General features: G+C 39.2%; 1 protein-coding gene across 22 annotated transcripts in view; it reads right to left on the reverse strand.

Annotated features, from left to right (window-relative positions):
* Nucleotides 1–19,763, reverse strand: part of Celf2 (CUGBP Elav-like family member 2) — an 833,341-nt gene that overhangs the window by 15,788 nt on the left and 797,790 nt on the right. For 17 of the 22 annotated variants that reach the window (XM_051151384.1, XM_051151368.1, XM_051151380.1 and 14 more), the window contains one exon: nucleotides 202–321. In XM_051151384.1, coding sequence (XP_051007341.1) covers nucleotides 202–321 — 120 coding nt within the window. Of the gene's footprint in view, nucleotides 1–189; nucleotides 322–19,763 lie in introns of all 22 variants that reach the window. The other 5 variants (XM_051151379.1, XM_051151366.1, XM_051151363.1 and 2 more) reach the window with 1 other exon arrangement.

Consider the following 19,763-nt stretch of genomic DNA (forward strand, 5'->3'; position numbering starts at 1 on the left):
GCTAAGGGTGGGATGTGATTGGTTTGTTTTGAGATAAAATTGGAGGTGGTGGTGGCTTTTGACTGTTGAACCATGTGCTCCTTCATCCCAAGTTTTAGTTCTCCTGTTTTATATCCTTCTGGTCAATTCTGACTGACCATTTCTGGAGAATTTAGGGGAAGGCTGTCCACCAGAGCAGCAAATACTCACTGTTTATGGTACCTGCTAGTGCATTAATATTGTTCAATCCAACAGTGGCCCCAGCCAATCCTTGCAGAGTCCCAAGAGAGGTCAAGGAATTCATGGCTGCACCAGCAGTAGAATTAGGGGTTGAAGCAGCCACTGAAAAAGAGAGAAAGCACAAGATAAGAGCTGATTGGAATGGAAAGAAACACGCTGTCACTAACAGGCCAGATGGGAGTCACTTAGACACCGCAGACCTGTGGTTCTTTTTCCTTAAAGCTTTTTTTATAAAAGACAAATGGGGCTGGACTTGTCAGCTCATTGGCACTTAAGAGCTGGTAATGGAAGAGATCACATGGTGGGCGAGGTCATAGCTCAGTGGTGTCTGATTCACTGAGCAAGGCCTTGATTTCAGTCCCCACCTTGCAACAGCCCACCTCTATCTGTTTTGCCAACGCAATGAGTATGCTCCTTACTGTTTCTTGAGAAAAAATTGTGAATGGCAACCCTGCAAGTTTAGATTATCTTCTGTTAGTCCCACTGTAGGAGACTCTCAAATTTGTATGTTGAACTATTTTGCTCACGAAACTTTTAGTTGTATCCCGAATGCACTTTTATTTAACCACGCATCTCTAAACTTTCTATACTAATTTACTACTTATTGATATGATTAGAATACAAATAGTGTCTTACTATACATGCTAGCTTTTTTCTCTTCCAGTGGCAATTCTCTTTGATAACCTAGCTCACCTAAATTATGCATATTTGGCATATTTCTCTATCTGATTCTAGTCTACATGTAAAAGCTTTAAGGCTGTACCAGTGAATAAGGTGGAAAAACTATTCATGATGGATATTTAAATTATAAACCAGGAATAAACATTAGAGGGAAACATCAGTTTGAGTGACACAAGTGAAGACCTAAAAGGATATCTGTGGATCTTCTCTGTGAAGTAAACATAACTGGTGAAAATTATAAAATGCAAGAAACTCCTTCTAGAATTGTCCTAACAAAAGAAGAAATCTATTTCCTCCTCCCTAGGAAAATATATAAACCACTGTAAGAATTAGGAGAATCTGTGGCATTTAAGTGATAGCCTACAACAGGTTCCCTTCCCTAGTACCACCTGTCCCAGTACCACACCCATGAAGATGAGTTTAACTGCGAGTGAGAAAGCAGGGCTTCCTTCCTCTCTGCTCCAAACCCAGGATTATGGATTTCCAGGGAAGAAAAGACTCCACCATTTCTAATTACCCCCATGCTCTTCCTTTCGCTTCTGAATTGCACACGATATATTCTAAGCCATGAAGAATGCATGGCTTTCCCTAAACAGCTTGCTAGGAGAATATTGGCTCCTTTTACCTTCCCACCACCACTTACAAGCTGGAAGGCTGTGCTAGAAAAGGGAAGTCAAGAAGAGTGCAACCTATGACCCTTGCACAGAAATCCTTCTGAAGAGCAGAGGTGTCATTCAAAGAAAAGCAAGCCATTGTTCCTATACTGGCTTTGAAGCAATGACACAGAATTTCTGTCTGGAGTGTGACTCAGGCTGTAAGAACACAGGTTCTTCTAAAGGGGATATATTTATTTCTAACAGAGATGGGAAAATTTAAGCCAAAAGTGCTACTAGGACCAAAAGTTTTGTTGGTAAGCAATCTTAGAGTAGGCTGATAATTCATAGCCAATGAAGCAGGTGAAGAGACAGTTAAGGAGTGTCTTCCTGGGGCCAGTACATGCCTCAAGGACTAGTTCAAAGATTACCCCTATTAAGGCTTGGCTTTAATCAGATCAGACTTCAGAAGCTATGAGCAAAACAAAACAAAACAACAATAAAAAACACAAAACAAAAACCAACCAACCAAATCCCCCCAACAACAACAAAACAACAAAAACAAAACAAAACAAAAACAATAAAAACAACAAACACCCCTCCCCTAAAACTATAAATTTGCTAAGGCTAATAACACTGGGTGTGATGACAATGGAGAGATACTTTAGCTAGGAAACTAACAGACCAAGCAAAGAGGCAATAGGAGAGAGTGGGGTTGGGGAAAGAGTGAGGGAGGAGGGGGGGAAAGAAACTAAGAAAAAGAAGGAAAAGAAAGGAAAGAAAGGAAGAAAGCAAGTTAAAGAAAAAATGAAAGAAAGACCTAAGCTGTCACTCAGAGGCCAAGGCTAGGCCTTTTGAGAAGTGATATCAGGACACAATGGCAGAGCAACAGTCTTTACTACCCTTATCTTGCTAAGTTGCTAAGCAAATATACTCACAGTCTGGGAGTGAATGAGGAGAACCAGGATCCAGATTTGCTCTAGTATTTATCTAAAATGCCTGACTGTTAAGAAAACATCACAATACAAGCCATACATAGCAAAAGAACAGACAACACGGGTCCAGAGAGTAAGACTTAGCAGGTGAAGAAATCAAAGAAGATACTAGAAAAATACTCAACTAAAGGAAATCCTGATTAAAGAATGATGAAAGGTATGCCAATGCTTCATCATCAAAAAATATCAGCAAGAAGAAAAAGAATGTAAAAAAAGGGGAATTGTACGGTTAAAAAATAAGGAGCTGCAATAAATTATTTCACCATAGGGCTCAAAAGCAGATATAAACTGGTATAAGAATGAATGAACTCGAAACTATCTCAAAATACATACATTCTGAAGAACAGAGAGAAAAAGAAGTGAACACAGCATCATAAGAATATGGTACTCTGTTGAACACACTAACATGTACACAACGTAAGACGAAAGGTGATAGCAGAGACTAGAAAAATACTCCAAAGCCAGATTGCTAATAGTTTCCAAAATCTGATGCGAGACATTGACACATCCGAGAAAATGAGCCAGTTCTAAGCATGATAAAGTCCTATGCCACGAGGACCTGTATCCAGATAGATGAGTGCAAATACTGAAGGTCAAAGACAGAGGAAATTCTGAAAGCACCAAAGAAAAAGATCATTAGACAAGAGGATTCAAGTAAGAGTCACAGTTGACTTCTTGACAGAATCAATGCATTTACAACAGGATAAACTCAATGACAGAAAAGCCAAAGCCCAAACCAAAGTGCCAACTAAAATTAAATCCAGCAAAAATTATCTTCCAAAAATGGAGAAAGAATTCCCAGATCAAACAAACAACAAAAAATACTTCATAGACATCAGATCTGTCTCATAAGAAATAATCAAATTCCTTAGGTTTATAATGAGATCTTAAGTATCAAAACACACACACACACACACACACACACACACACACACACACACACACAAACACTGAAAGTAATTACTTAATTGTAACTTTTTTTTTTCTTCTTAGCCATTTGTATTTCTCTTTTTTCTGGTTTCTCCCACTACATATAACTGCTGGGAAAAGACAGTTTTATTTAACACTACTGTATCTTAGCATATGAGGTCATGGTTAGCATATAATCATTTCTTAGCCAATAATAATGTATCAATATTTTTGTATTATACCATGTAATAGTTGTTTTAGTTTAGTTAACATTATGATCACTTAAGTTCTTCTCCAGAAATGGACAGTTAAAAAACAGATAAAAAGAATATTTGTGTTCCCATTCTATGGCTATCTTAATTGTAACTTAAGTTTAATTTTTTTCCTCTTAACTAAAAGAAGTTGGCTAAAATGTACATAACTGTATGACTAGGTACATAGTATAAGAAATGTAATATATTTGATAAATAACCAACCAAATCACTAAAGCAATTAGAATGTTGTATTAGTAAATAATCAATGTAAAATAAAACTATAAAAGAAGACTAGAAAAACAAATAGGCATGTGACAAAAAAGAAAAAGTAAAAGGACACACTCAAATTCAACCTTATTTGTAAAAGTTTTAACTGAAAGGGAGGCATGACCAGACTGTGCTTAACCAAAATCCCCTGCGGAGATTTACCCATGCTAAAGAAGGAGATGCACTTAAGATCCAGAGGCATAAATAACTTGAAAATACAGATGCTCGTTGAAGTTGAACATAACAATGAATCCATTCAAAACAGAAACTATGCTAAATTGAAAATATATTTGCTACACCACCCAACTGAACATCCTGGTTCAGCAGCACAGCTAGAGGCTGACGTTTCTCCCTGTGACTATGTGGCTCACGTAGGAAATACTGAACCCACGTATCACTAGCTTGGCTCAAATTCTGAAGTATAGTTCCGACTGAACAGGTACTGCTTTCAGAAGTGGATCCATAGGTCTGTGAAAGGATAGAAAATATATATCCTGTCAACAGCAACTGTAAGGCACTACATTGGCTAGACTAATGAGAGACTAATATAGAACAACTCTGAAGAGAAATACATTGGCCTAACCTCTTGCATTGTAAAGGAGTTTCATATATTTTCACAAAACTTGTATTTCATAGCGGCAAAGACAATTACAAGGAATGTGTCTTGATGAATGTAGTCAACACAGTAGCTCCAGTGCTAATGTACAGTGCCTATCAGAAGACTGACTTTACTCAAAAGGGGAAAAAAAAAAAAAAAAAGAAAGAAAAAAAAAAGAAAAGAGTTTTCTTTCTCTTCCTCACACTCCTCAGAGAAGTGAATGGAAAATAACAGGCTGAGCCATGTGATAATCCCCACACAGTCCAGGAAATGAACAGAAAGCAAACTTGGAGAAGGTGTGGATGGTCAGAAATCTAGGCCCTTTGTCATCTGACAAATGTGCTGCTAGAAGCTGTTCGCAACTGTCTGCCTGTGGTCAAATACAGAGGAATATAAGACAGAGGAAGCAGACTCAGCAACAGCTTACTTCATCTCAGAGTTTCACTAAATGACAAGAGAGAAAATGACATTGGAACTGGCAGGTTCCATGACTCCTGGGTGATTTCAGGGGGTCCTTTAGGTCTGAGAGGTGGGTTTGAGAGGAGAGGCCCTCCAGTATCAAGCCTGGGTTTGGGGAATACAGAAGGTGATGGGGGAGCCTTGGAACCACAGGATCATTCTGTCATGAGTGATAAAGAAACATGGCGCAAATTATAGGTCTGTTGACACCTTATTTTTCTACTTAATTTAAAAGTACTTGGGACTGACTATGGTAAGTAGATTGGATACAGTGTCTTCCTTCTTATTCTATTTATTTTTGTTTTTTGTTTTTTGCTTGCCTTTTGGGAATCCTAGTAGACGAATGCAAAGAACAGGTAAAGAGTAGAATTAAGTATGAACTGTGAGGAGTTAATTTATGAAGTGCCTTCAAGTGAGAGGACCCCATGTACGCTGTGTCATTGGCTAATACTTTAAAAATTTGCCCTAACTTTAGTCTTAGTTGCAAAGAGATCTTTCTATTGCATATGAAGTTGCCTTTAAGAACCATTTAAAATTTAACAATCTGTAAAAATTCAGATTTGTCACAGGGCCAATCTCAGACAAGCACTTAAACACTAACTGTTCAGCAGATGCACAATAGAGAAAAAAGGTTCTCAAGGCAACACATTAAATGCCACCAACCCACGTATTTTCCTGTTACAGGGTTGGCAAACTGGCAATCGGCTGCCTCAGGCAACTGCATTCTGCCCACCAAAATTCTCTTCAGCCTCCACTGGGAGCCACATCTTTTACTTTCTCACCAAAACTATTTGCAAAATGCAAAAAGAGCACCTCAAGAAAGGTGTAGAGTATCGATGTTGGCTCATTTTCCAGGATGCCTATTGGAGGAGGTTGCAGAGCTATGTTAAGGAAGCATGACTTGGGCTAGCAATGTTTGCTGCACCCACTTCTGTGGTGACAGGAATGACTCTCACACATGGCATTTGAAGACTGCTTTCCCACGGCTTATATCCTACCTGCCAGCCTATAGCTATGGGCAAGCTGGATAACAAGAGAAGACAATGAAAGGCAGGAGACAGAAGTCTTGTCTTTATTAGCATGTGCCCTTTTGTGAAAACTGTGTTTATGGCAGTAGAAAATGCAGGAAGTGAGGGAGTCAAAGGAGGTAAGGACATGTTTACTTTGATATGGTCACAACATTTCTTTGCTCATCTGATTAATTTGTTCCTTACTGTAAAAACTCCACACTGAGAAATCCCCAATGCCAATCCTGACGGAGGAAACATGATGGCTTCTCTTTAGAGTTTGTCCTGGGTAAACAATATATCCTTAGATGGAAACTGTGGGTCACAGTCAGCCTTGATGATGCAGAAAAAAATAGTGTTAGCAGATCCCCTAAAAGAGCTGCTGTCTACCATGGTACTCAACCAGTGACAGGCCTGGTTTCTACTCTCTAGTTGTCAGCGCTAATGAGTAACAAGTCTCTCAGACATTCTTTCACTGTAGTTGGATCCTTCAAGGCAATTTACAAACTAGTCAGAAGTTGTTTCCTTTCCTTTAAAGATGAGAAAGCATAGATTAAGGTGTTGAATGGACTGACCTAGTACACGAAGTGTACAGATGGCAGCTAGAATTCCAGCTGTGAACAGGCTCCACAGAAAGGCCATGTGACTTTTTCATGCAGATATAAACAGAGATTTTTCTTTAAGCAGCACACCTACTAAGGTAGGATGACTCATCCTTGTTAAGAAAGTCTCATCTGGGGCTGGGGTGTAGAACAGGGCAGAACATGTGTTTACCACATTGGTCTGAGTTCCAATCTCAGGAATAAAGAAGTTATTTGTTTTCTTTCAAAGGTGATTTGTGCCAGAAATAAATGGCCTTTTTTACTTTTCCTAGTTTTCCAGAGATGAAGGGACCATACATTTTCTTCCCATCATCATTTTCACTTTGCTTTTGGGGAGAGGGGTGATTTCCTGGAATGTGGAGAGACTGGCAGTATCATGCACTCATTGACGATGATGTGTATAAGGACACTGACCTTCATGAAACATGATGCTATGATGCTTTGACAAGGCCTTCCTGCACATTCTCCTATCCTGCATAGGCAATAAACTTTAGTTCTATATGAACTGTTTCAAGAAAAAGGCAGAACAATGCTCTCTCCTGACATGTCCAAGCTTTAACTCTGAGAATCTGTGAATATGCTAGGCTACACAATAAAGACAAACTAATGATGGAATTAAAGTTGCTAGTTGGCTGACACTGAGAGGGGGATACTTTCCCATAGAAGTGGAAGCGAGAACTGGAAGAGAAAACTCCAGGAATATGGCAGCATGAGAAGGATGTAGCACCAAGTCCCTGGCTCTGAAGATGGAGACAGAGCCCAAGAAGGAAATCAGATCAGCAGCGAGAAGCTGGAGAAGGGAAAGCGCCTCTAGCCCCTTTGAAGGAATGCGACTGACTCATGACACTCTGATGTCAGCCCACTGGTTGTGCTGGATAATTTATCTGTAGAACTTTAAAATGATGTTTTTGAAGCAACTACACTTGTGGTAAATAGTAACAGAAATAGAAAACTCACTTTCACCAGTAATGACACTCAAAATGATGGCAGCTAATGCCTTTTGAGTGTATACTTGGTGCTAGGCACTGTAATTGATGGATCCTACTTTGTGTGTTGGATTGAACTTGTGAGTACTGCAGAGATTTACTTATGGAGGCAATTAATTTGCTTTAGCTTCTAGATCTACCTTCAATGTTTCTGATTCTGTTGGTTCTAATCTGAGATGTTAGGCAGTCTCAGTTTAACTGAGGCTTATCACTAATTCCCAAGGAATAAATAATATAATTTATCTCTGGGTGGGCATGAAATCAGATGAGATGGCACTGGTGTTTGCTATATAGCAAGAGGTGAAATTGTTGGGAAATCTTTGACCATTCTGTCCTTAAGAAAAATTTATCAGCACTGCATCATTCTGCAACATTTGAAGACTCAGTGCTTCCCCACTCCTTGGTAACTGGATGAACAATGATGAACTCTGTAACTCTTACTGCTAAGCTAGTCATTCAGAAAGAAGCCACTCCCCCACGTGTGTGTGTGTGTATATATGTGTGTGTGTATGTGTGTATGTGTGTGTATGTGTGTGTATGTGTATGTGTGTGTGTATGTGTGTGTGTATGTGTGTGTATATGTGTGTGTATGTGTGTGTGTATGTGTGTGTATGTGTAATTGTGTATATGTGTGTGTGTATGTGTGTATGTATGTGTGTATATGTGTGTGTGTATGTGTGTATGTATGTGTGTGTGTGTGTGTGTGTGTGTGTGTGTGCACGCGCATGCGCGCACATTTTTAAGAACATCCAGGAGAATGATCAGATACAAAAGTTAAGGAAAGAAAGTTTAAAATGTAATATTTAGTTCACAAAGAGAAAACCAAGAGATGAAACAATCTTAGGTTCTGACATCAAAAAGGTATTCTTTGTAAAGAGTTTGAGAGATCAAAATTAGGATCAGTGGCTGAAAGTTACAAAGTGATAGATTTCAGGTTAACATGAAGGAGAGTTATCTGAGAATCCATATCTTCTAAACTGAGTGTGGCTGTCCCAGAGACGTGTTGCTCTTAATTGTAAAAATATGAATGCAGAGACCTGGATAGTTTATATGAAGGGCTTGCCGCAAACCTTGGAGCTAGCCTTGGTAGCCTCAGGAATCCCTTCAATTAGCTTTTAAAAACCTATCTATCTATCTATCTATCTATCTATCTATCTATCTATCTATCTATCTATCTATTTCTAGTTCCAAACTAGAACCGTCATCTCCAAAATGAGTAGTCTAAAAAGGAAGAGTTCTCATAGTTCAAGGAACAGCTTTTGTCAAGTTTTCAATTTAACCTCCTACAACATAAATGAAGATGTAAAATGCTCAGCTCTCAATGTACCTTTATGACTCATCATGCTTGTCCTATTTGTAGTTTCCATCTTCTGTCCAAGAGATATTTACTAGCGCATGCCACTCCAATTCCAAATGAACAACCACAAAAGTCAGACTTTTGTGGCTTAAACACAGAAGTCAGTGATGCTGAGATGTTCTTTGGGCTATCTAGCCAAAGGTGCCCTGTTTGTTTGGAAACAGATAGCTGTAAACATATATGCGCTTTGTGATAAAGTGTTGTTGTTGTTTTGTTTTGAAGAGGTAGTTAGGGCATCCCACACCAGAATCAGGAGATTCTTGGGGCTCACTTATATCTACTACAAACACTGTGGTTATAGGGGAGGGGCTCTTAGAAATCTGATTTCAGAAAGCCGTCTTATACTTCCTTTGCATGAGTGATTGGGGGACAGTGGTCTCAGGGATGTCTGATGTAATTCTATCAATTTCCTGTAGAACTGTCTTGGTATAAAATTTAATTAGAGTCACAAGAAAGTAAAGGTTTAGGAGAGAGGTCAGGTCTGGCTTATGACAGGAAAGGAGAACAGCTGGGACTCAGGGAAAGCGAAGAGTTAAAAAAAAAACTGTAACAGGTATGGTCCTGTTTTATATATTAACAAATCTTACCAGAAGGCAAACATTTTAAAGAGCAGGTATTTTTGCCTGTTTTGATTTCTCAGAACCCCAAGAATAATGACACAGTAGGTTCTAAGTAAGCATCTGCTACCTGAATGAATGGAAGGCTGAGGCAGGGGATAGGGTATCCTTATCCAGTTTTCGTACAGCAGACCTTAGGCAAGGGCACTCATTTCTCTTTGGGTCACAGCCTTACTGATGTGCTCCAGAAGCTGTGGCTCAGTGGAAGATATCAAACTGTTTCTTTCTGCTGTATGCTAAGGAAAGTAAAGATGCTTAAAAATAAAAGCGATGAAACTAGATGGTGCCCTTGTGTCACCAGAATATGGCTAGAGGCACTTGCAGTTCTCTGACACAATTCTTGAGAGGAAATGAGTAGATGTCTACCCTCAGCTTGCATAATCAGGAGATGTGAGGCCCAAATCCAAGGCCATTTTGTGACTTCACTTGCCCTCCCACTAAGACACTTCCCTGTTGCTTTCTTATCCTCTAGGGAAAGTGGACTATGTATGGCATTCCTGTTTGGGGAAGGCTGACTGCTGACTGCTAGGAATGGTCTCTGTTTCCTCCTTCTAAAGAGGGGCATGGAAGGTAGAGAGTGCCCACTAGGGTTTGCTGATCTTTCACACCTGCCACTTCTGTACTGGAGAGTGTTCTCTACATCAGGAAACCCCTTTACCTGTGTATTTGCAGGTCATAGCTAGCACAACTCTATACAGTCTTCATAGGGAAAAACTACATTTTCTTATACTGACCCTCTTTCCTACACTTTCCAGGCAGCAAGAGTTTTCCTTTAAGCTACATAAGACAGCAATGACAGAAAACAACAAGAATTGCTTTCAATGCATTCATTAACCACTTTCCACAAAATAATTAGATAATGAAAGCACTGTGTCTCTGTGGTTTAGGAAACAAAACAATTGTGAACACAGAGAAAATATCTACTAAATGTAAGACACGGGAGGGAGCCTGTGGTTGCTGTCTTGTCTCCGATCAGCTTGGATGCTGAATTCCAACAGTGCAGGAAAACAAAGCGAGGGGCAGAATGATGATGCAATGACACAGATGCTATCATTATTAGCTAATCACAACCCTAGGGCATTAATATAGAGTGTATCCTCTCATACCTTTTATTTTAACTTATTTCTGAAAAGAGTTTTGGGAAGAGAGAGAGAAAAGGGGTGATGGAAGGAAAAGGAGACCATGCTACAACAGCATAAAAGGTTTTGAGTCGGTGTCCTCTCATTACTTGACAATCTGTGGCAGCATATGTTTTACTCAGTACACTAATGCCTCTTATGCTGCCCATTCAGTAGGAAGATCTATATGGTTTGGTACAGCACTAGGACAGAGGGATTCTCCAGAAAACCAGACACTAGATTGTGACTTAATTTATTTTTCAAATTTTTTTTTATTCCACGAGAGTCAAATGGATGATGAGAAACTGATGTGGACAAATATCATACTTTAAAAATACAAAGTAGTCTCACTGATTTGTAACATTAATTTTCATTTCTAAATGCTTTTGGAACTCTCACTAGTTTATCTGGAAGAAATATACTATGATAATTGTCAATAAACCATTTTTGGCATCTTCTCCAGACCCATGAAGACATACATGAAAATAGTCTTTGAGGCCTGGAGTTTGAAAGAGTCAATTTATATAATTTTACCACACATGGATCTGCTAAGAATAGAGTGGAACCTGGGTGCACACCTGTAATCCCAGCACTCAAGGAGGTAGAGGCAGGCAGATCTCTGTAAGTTCAAGGCTAGCCTAGTCTACAAAACGTGTCCAGAACAGCCAAGGCTACACAGAGAAACCCTGTCTTACAAACAAAAACAAACGAATAGAGTCGAAAAAAGAGAACTCTGACACTTAAATAATAGTTTGCTCATGATTTATCAAAATAAAAGTACTAAGCCATCTGTGGTGGGGCATGACACATGCCAAGAACTGGGAAGCAGAGATAGGCACAGTCAGAGGGCAGGAGGCAAGAGGCAGAGGGCAGGGGGCAGGGGGCAAGGGCAGAGGCAGTGGCAGTTGGGTCTCTGTGAGTTCAAGCCAACTTGATTTAATAATGTTCCAAGCTAGCCAGAGACAGATACATAGTGAAATCCTGTCTGTAAAGAAGTACATTTCCCTCCAAAGCTGTCCCAGACAGACACATGCTTTTACAAGTGGTTATAGATACAGACTGAAAATGATGTTGGCAACTACTGACAGGGGTGAGAAGAGGAAAATACAAAGATCCAGAAATAGAGGCCTTATTTCCCAGGACTCTTGCTTTCAAGTCTTTGATAGTGCTGTAGAAATGACTGTCCCAGCACCTGCTGATAAACCATTCTCCCCTTCAGACAAACTATCCTTTAGCCTCCGGCTCCTTGTCAGGGTTATAAACGAGGTGTCTGGATAGACTATTTTGCCCTTATAAAATACGATATGACCAGGTTGTGGCTTTTGGAAAAACAGTCTGGGGAAAGAAGGCCCCTGTCATCTGCTTTTATTACCTTCCTACCTAATGTCTGGCCTTCCTCCTGGTAGAAAGGGACAGTTTTCCCAGATAGAGGATGGCCAAAATCTATGCTATAACATGTATTTTCCTTGGATACCAGAATCTCAGAAGTTCACGTCATACTGCCCTCCATTTGGAAAATAGAGATGTGGGCTTGTCTGTGTCAGAGTGTGTGTCAGCAAAGCTTCTTCTCTGCAAGTAGCTACCACAGAGCATACACTAATGTGTTGCCTGGACTGAAAAAAGAAAAGAGAAAAGAGAAAGAAAAAAAGACTCTGGACAGGCCTCAGTGCCTAGTCCTTGAAAATAAATGCCAACCAGACATGGGTGTCCACCCTACTTAACCCAGTAGCACTGTTTTGTCTTTGGTAAGGAGAGGTTAGTCTCCAACTGTTAGTTTTAGGTACCGTGGGAAGTTTTCTGTCAGCTGGGCACTGAAGCACAAAAGGGAGCAGTGGTGAAGCCACACAAGCACTGACATTCACATCCTAGCACTCCTTGGAAGACTGAAGAAGCGTTTGTTTTTCCAAGGCAAGAGGCGTAGCAGTTCCTCTGGACCCTGGTCAGCAGTTCTCCAGGAACAGCACTGTACTCACATACCAAACAGTTAGCTCATAATACTGGAAATTTTATTTTAGAAACAATGACTACAGTATACATATATACCTATAGTATACATTTATAAGTATATATGTATATAAACTCACATATATCAAACCTCAGTATTTCAATGAGGAAAAGTCAAACAATTCCGTTTTACAACAGAAAATTATATGATTAGCTCTATTGACTCTTGCTAAGATGTCAGCATTTTCTCTAACGAAAAAAAGGCACTTTCTCCAATACATTTTTTTTTTTACTGTTTTTTAAAACTCTACCCTGAATAGGAGTCTTTCTTGTTTCCAGACCAAATATTTAAGATTTTTACCTATATGTGAGGCAATCCTCTGCTTCAACTTCTGGTATACTCCCAACTCTGCTGAGATTTTCTTGAATCTCAGAAGTTCTTTTTAATCCATGTATAGCAGATTTATTTAGGCAAGAATATGCATAGTCATCATTGTCAGACTTACTGGGATAACTGTTAGTGCAATTTTACATCCTGGATGAGTTATCCCCACTCCCCACCGCCTGCAGTACTAGGCATGTGCAGAAGGCTAAGCACATGCTTTATTAAAGAGCCTCAGTGGCCATTTTAATTTTTGTTTTAAGACAGGGTCTTATTAAGTTGACTAGGCTGGCCTGAAACTTGTGATCCTCCTGTCTCAGCTTCCAAGGTACCAGCCTATGCCAACAGGTCTGGCCATGCATGCATTTTTTCCCTAATACTTATCACTTTGGAAAGCATGCCAGCAGAAAAGGGGATGGATTTCAAGTGCTGTTTCTAACAACAGGCATTGGAAATGGGGAAAGGCATTTTTAAGATGTTAATCAGGTCGACAAATCAAGGCAGTTTCTCCAATACACTGGCTGGGGTGGCTGCACTGAAGCAGTGAGCCTGGGTTCTGCGGTCAGCTTCCCCTGCGGGCTTCCAGAAGTAAGGCCTATTTAGCTGGGTTGACAGTACTGAACAGAATGGCCAGGCTAACACTGATCTTTGGAAGGGCAATCTTGGTAGCCAGAGAGAAAACTGTACGTATGTCAGTTCTTTGTTTTAAGGTTGCAATCCACTTGTTCTGCCCATTACCGTGTGCACTAGGTGCCTGGGAGAGACAAAAAGGCAAGGGCTGGGGAATGTTATCAAAGAGGCGCATCTGTGAGGTCAACGTTGTGACTGACTTTCCAGGGACTGTTCTGAGACTGCCACAGCCCTCTAATCTCTCTTCCTATTTTAGTCCTTTAGTTTTCACTTCTCATTCACCAGTTCTGCTCTTTTGTTCTGGATTCTTCTCTTCAGTTTATAAAAATGTTTGCTTAGTCCATTTTAAAAACTTTCCCCTTAGCAATGGTGTAATTTTTGCAAACTTTTAAGAATTATTTTTAAGCAGTATTTTTAATTGTGTCTGTCAGCATGTTGTGGTATGTACATGTAAATACAGATGCGCAGTGGCGTTTTGATCTCCTGGAACTGGATAGTTGTCTGTGGCCTGATGTGGGCGTTGGGAGCCCAACTTAAATCCTTTGTTGCAGAAGGATGTGCTTTTAAATGCTGAGCCGTACTTCCAAATTCCACGAAAGAGTTGTCTATAATTCCAGTCTTTTTAACACCCTTCCTCTCTGCCTACAGAACTGACCTCTACTTCACCAAGAGATGACTGTTCCGTAGAGAAGCAACCACATGAAAGTCAATGCCACCATACTCTCACCTTTTGCAATCCTTTCCCATGTGGCTTTCTTGAGACCGGATCTTCAGAGAGCTTCTTTCTATCTCTTGCTCCTTCTGCCTACCCCATAAGCACATAAACTAAGGGTTTACACACAGTCCTCTATTTTCTTCCTCGTTGATGCTACTATAATGATTTACTTTAACAGTTTTGTCCCTGTAGCTGATCTTTAGCTGTGAGGATGAGCTAGTCAACTTGTTTGATATACTTCTGTGAGGCTCAGTTTCTGTAACATGTGCCAAATCAAGTCATCTCATACTACAAAGGTTTCCTTCACCTTAAACACCTCTCTACCATCACAAACACTGCCTTACTGCTTGCCAAAAACTACACACTCTGGGGTTATCTCTTCTTTTCTTCTCCTTCACATCAAATTGGCACCTAAGTCTAGTGACGGCATCCTTAGGGCTGAAGTGCATATATGGATGGCTCTTCAATGCTGCAACAAGTTCTGGCTCTAAGCTTTAGCTTTCACGGTACTCCTTGGTTATTATTTTCTATATATCTCATACTTTGATTAGATCATTTTACCTCCATGTTCATATTTGACATGTCTCTCATGCTATTTCTACATGCAAAACATCTACTAATTATTAAGGTTTGGGCCTAAATATTTATTTACTTACTTATGTATCAAAGTTCTCATTTCCTCAGGACCAAAGCCTCCCTGTCACCAACCACACACTTTACCTGTCTAAATGCTCTCTAACTAGGTTTTACAACTGGAGCATTATGTGTCTGTAGTACATAATTTATAAGGAGTTCATACATTAATCCACACATAAAATGAAAAAGTTTCTGCTTGCTTAGTATGAGTGAGGTTCTTGGTTCAATTCCTACTAGTTCTGGGGTAGGAGGTGGGGAGAAAACTACTGACTTCAGGTTTAGGGCTGGGCTATAGTGCAATGGTAGAGCACTTGGCTAGCATGTGTGAGGTCATTGGTTCAAAAAGTTTCTTAAGTGTTAAAAAATAGATGCTAGATAATAGAATTCTAGGGAGGTATGAGTGGAATCATGTTTTGTTTTTTTTCTATCTTTTACAGAACATAGGCAATTAATACAATTAATACTTAATACATTTAACCAGTGCTAGTAATGACAAATAACTGTATTTTACAGCAACAGAGACACTTTTGCAGAATAAAAATCTCATTCAGTGGTTATGGTGGACAGAAAACACAGCCCAGAATTCACACACATATCACAAGAGGATGAATATAGGGGATTGTGATGACCAACAATAAAAATGACATCACTGATACTTATCCAATGACACGAAGCAAAAAGCAAACCTAAAGAATTATAGTCAATGTCTGTAAATAGTTTTTAAAAAATGCACCCAAAACAACAACACACTGAGTATGCAACAGTCTTGCCAAGCTATCACAGGGACAGCTTCTCCTTAGAATGATGGGTCCCTAAAAGCAGAGCATGGGGCATAGGTGGAATCCGCTTACACAAATCTGAGTATGGCTCTGTGGTGATCCATAAACATCTCTATTTTCTTAGCTGTTCAGCTCTACTCAATTTTAAATTAGTTCAGGACTATTAAGAGGCTCTAGTCTTCTCTAGGTTAGGAGCAACACACAAACCACTGGCTGCCCAGCTCCTGTGCCAAAGTTACTCTGCTGGCAGGAGCCCAGACACTCTGGCCTATGAAGATACTAATGCATTGGAGAACTGCCTGTGGGTTTGCCTATTTCTGACTACTCAATCATTTTCTTTAAAAATTACTATTATTATTATAAATGTGTGAGTGTTTTTCTTGCAAATATGGTGTGCCATGTGTGTGTCTGGTATCTGTGGAAGCCAGAAGAGGGTGTGGAATTCCCTGGAACTGGAGTTTCAGAGGGTTGTTAGTTGCCATATGGGTGCTAGGAATTGAACTTGGAAGAACAGCCAGCATTAGCAATTGAGATACCTTTCCAGCCCCAACTCACCGTTTCCTTGATGTAAAGTATAATTTAAAGGAGGTTCAACATTAAAAAAATGTCTGGTTAAGAAATATTTCATGCTTTACCCTATTTACAGTTGCTGACCCCTGATGAAGAGATGACCTTTCCCTAGAAGATCACTGTATTTCTAACCTGTTGCTTTTCAAAATCTTAAGACTTTTAACATGTTAAAAAACCAAACCAAACCTATACAACACAACAGCCTTGGTTATCATGTGATGCTTCTATCGGGAAGCTACCAAGCAGGAGGGGGAGCAGACTTGTTCCCACTGCAAAATCCTTGTGCTTCTAGCTTTGTTCCTTGTCAAACCTACAAATAAGGACAAAACTACCCAGAGCCCCTCGCTACACCCAATATACAGAAAAACATACAGCTTAAATACGATAAGAAAAACTAAAGAAGGCTCTTTACTCCCTTCTATCCAATTAAAATACTTCAGTATAAGGTATAAAAAATTATGTCGTTTGTTAAAAAGGTATAAAAATTATGTAAAGTCTGTTAAGAGAGCAAAAATTAGTTTATACTTAAAGGCTGCTGAATTCATTTTACTATGGGGAGTCTTACAAAAAGTCGTTCTCAAAAAAGTTAATGGTAGCACGAGAAAAGACCTTTTGCCAGCTTTATCTACTAACGTGTTAAGTACTTACAAGAATCCCACTTACCAGGATAATGGTTTAGAGCACTTGCTCTTACAGAGAACCCAGGTTTGGTTCCTGGTGCTACATGGTGGCCCCCAACCACCCAGAACTCCAATTGTGTGGTACACATGCATACATGTAGGCAAAACATTCATATACATAAAATAAATAAAGAGGAAAAGAATTCCAGGTTCACAATAGATGCTCAACAAATATCTGCTGAGCGAATGAGGATATAATAATTACTCTAGTATCATTTTACTTATAAAAGCTCAAATGTACTGCTTGACTCCATTGAGTTTCATAATATCAGGACCAAGAACAGACAGAAACTTTCAGAAGAATAGCTCAAAGTGTTGAAACTTACAAGAAAGGAGTCAGTACAACTGAGAGGTATTGAGTCAAGAAGTGAATGTCAGTCCTCTCTGTAGTACTGAGGGCGTGAGGGTACCTGACTGATTCAACCCCGCAAATAAATAGCTCATTTTACTGTTTGGGTTCTGCTTACCTAAAACACATACAAGAATAGTTAACATAGGGAGAATTGATTGCTTTGAGATTCATTTCCTTTCTGTGATGATAAACAATGAAAAACAATAATCATGAGGGGAATTCATGACATTCTATGAGTAAGGTTACTGAATAAAATGGTTGTGCTTTATACATACATTATAAGTAAAAAGTACTCCTAAGCTCTAAATGGATCTCATTTATCTAACCAATGTAGGCATTCCACTGCAATGTGGAGTTAGAAATACACGGGTAATTAAAGGGTGCTTGCTAAGGATGCTTTGTGCCATTTTTCAAAAGTCTAGAGTAGGTGGTTCTGAAAATGAAGTGCTTTTAGTTGATAAACGGTGCTCCCTCATTCTGTATTGTGAAATAAGACACTTTGAAAGGATCTTGTAATTAAAAAACAAAAAACAAAAACAAAAACCCAGAGTGCCCCACAGAGCTTTGTTCTAAGATGGTAGCATTGATTAAGTCTCAGCATTCTGGAGAAGTGAATACCCACATATAAAGTATGGCTGTGTTTGGAGTCCTCAGAGCCCAGATCTTGTGTTGACCTGGTCATGTATGTCCTAATAGATACTTGCATTGTACTGGACTAGAATGAATGGCTCTTATACATTAAATATAGACTCTTCACTTGGCTATTCCACCTACATAAAAAATCAAAACATTAGGAAAAAAAAAAACCCTAGGCAGAGGTAGGCAGATTTCTGTGAATTTGAGGCCTGGTCTATAAGGTTCCAGGACAGCCAGCGCTACATAGAGAAACCTTGTCTTGAAAAACAGAGAAAGAGGTGGGGGGGAGGGGGAAGGTGGAGGAGGAGAGGGAGGAAGGAAGGAACACACACACACACACACACACACACACACACACAAAGAGAGAGGGGGCAGAGAGAGAGGGGGTTAGAGAGAGAGACAGAAAGAGAGAGAGAGACAGAGACAAATAGACAGACTTTTAGAAGCTCGTGTGATGTTTAAAATGCAAAAGGGAATTATGAACAGAAAATGTATTTCTACTTTGAAAGTGCATTACTATTTAGAGCAGTGCTTCTCAACCTGTGGGTTGAGACCCCATTGGGGTTGCATATCAGATATCCTGAATATCAGATATTTACATTACAATTTATAACAGTAGCAAAAATACAGTTATGAAGTAGCAACAAAAACAATTTTATGGTTGGGCGTCACCACATGAGAAACTGCATTAAAGGGTTGCAGCATTAGGAAGGTTGAGAAGCGCCGACCTGAGTGTGATACAAAGGTGCATGTTCAAATGACTGTCTACAAAACACTATGGTCAGTGTTATAGTGGACGCGTGAAGCATGCGCTTTGGCAGCAGAGAGGAAAGCGGTGTGACACAGGATGCTTCCTCCTCCTCTGTCCTCGAGAAGTTCCCTATGAAGGAGCTGCTATTGACTCAGGGATAGGTGTAGTTAAGCATTTATGTTAGACTGGTAACCATACTGCAGGGAGGCTTAGTTGATAAGGAAGTCATTTACATTGGTGTAAGGGCTGAGACATTTGAAACAATTTTTAATAATTATAAAAAGCTTTACTGCAGTTTAATTTCACAAGTAGTAATTGTGGTTTTTTGTTTTAAATACAAATATGTCTTGTGCCTTAAACAGTTAAAATTAAAGGAATGAATATCAAATATAAATAATTTCATGTGAGTTGAATTATGCTATTTCTGACTAATAATATAGTCAAAACTGCTAAGTTAAATGTACATTAATAGCTCATATAATAACACATATAATTGGAAAATAAAGATGTTATTTGTTGATTTAAAAATCAAATAAATGTCTGTACTAACAGCATGATTTGTGTTGTATTTCTCTAGGTCTCAGGGTGGTGAACTTTCCTTGAACGTCTAACCTGTAAGTCTATGGTAAGATTTAAGTTAACACTATTTAAGGCACAGATTACAGACAAGCAGAAAATCTGTACAGTCTTTTTTCTAATGGGCTGATGAGAGATGGATATATTTGCATGCATAATACACTTTGCAGATGGAATTCTAAAGAGTAAATACCACTCATTCTTTATCAGTGCCTATATATATTTATAAACATATCCATATAGAATGTACATACACGGCATTACTGTGATTATAATACTATTATCTGATTATTCCTCATTTTCTGTTTAATTGCTGGAGAATGTAGAACTTCATATGACTATAAAATTATGTGTATGTCGCTATAATCTTATTCTACAGTTTCTGTTTTAACCTCTGGAAAATATAGAATTTCACATGACTATAAACATTCCATAACATAATTTTAAGAC

This window comes from Acomys russatus, chromosome 9, assembly GCF_903995435.1.
Source record: "Acomys russatus chromosome 9, mAcoRus1.1, whole genome shotgun sequence".
Lineage (NCBI taxonomy): Eukaryota > Metazoa > Chordata > Mammalia > Rodentia > Muridae > Acomys > Acomys russatus.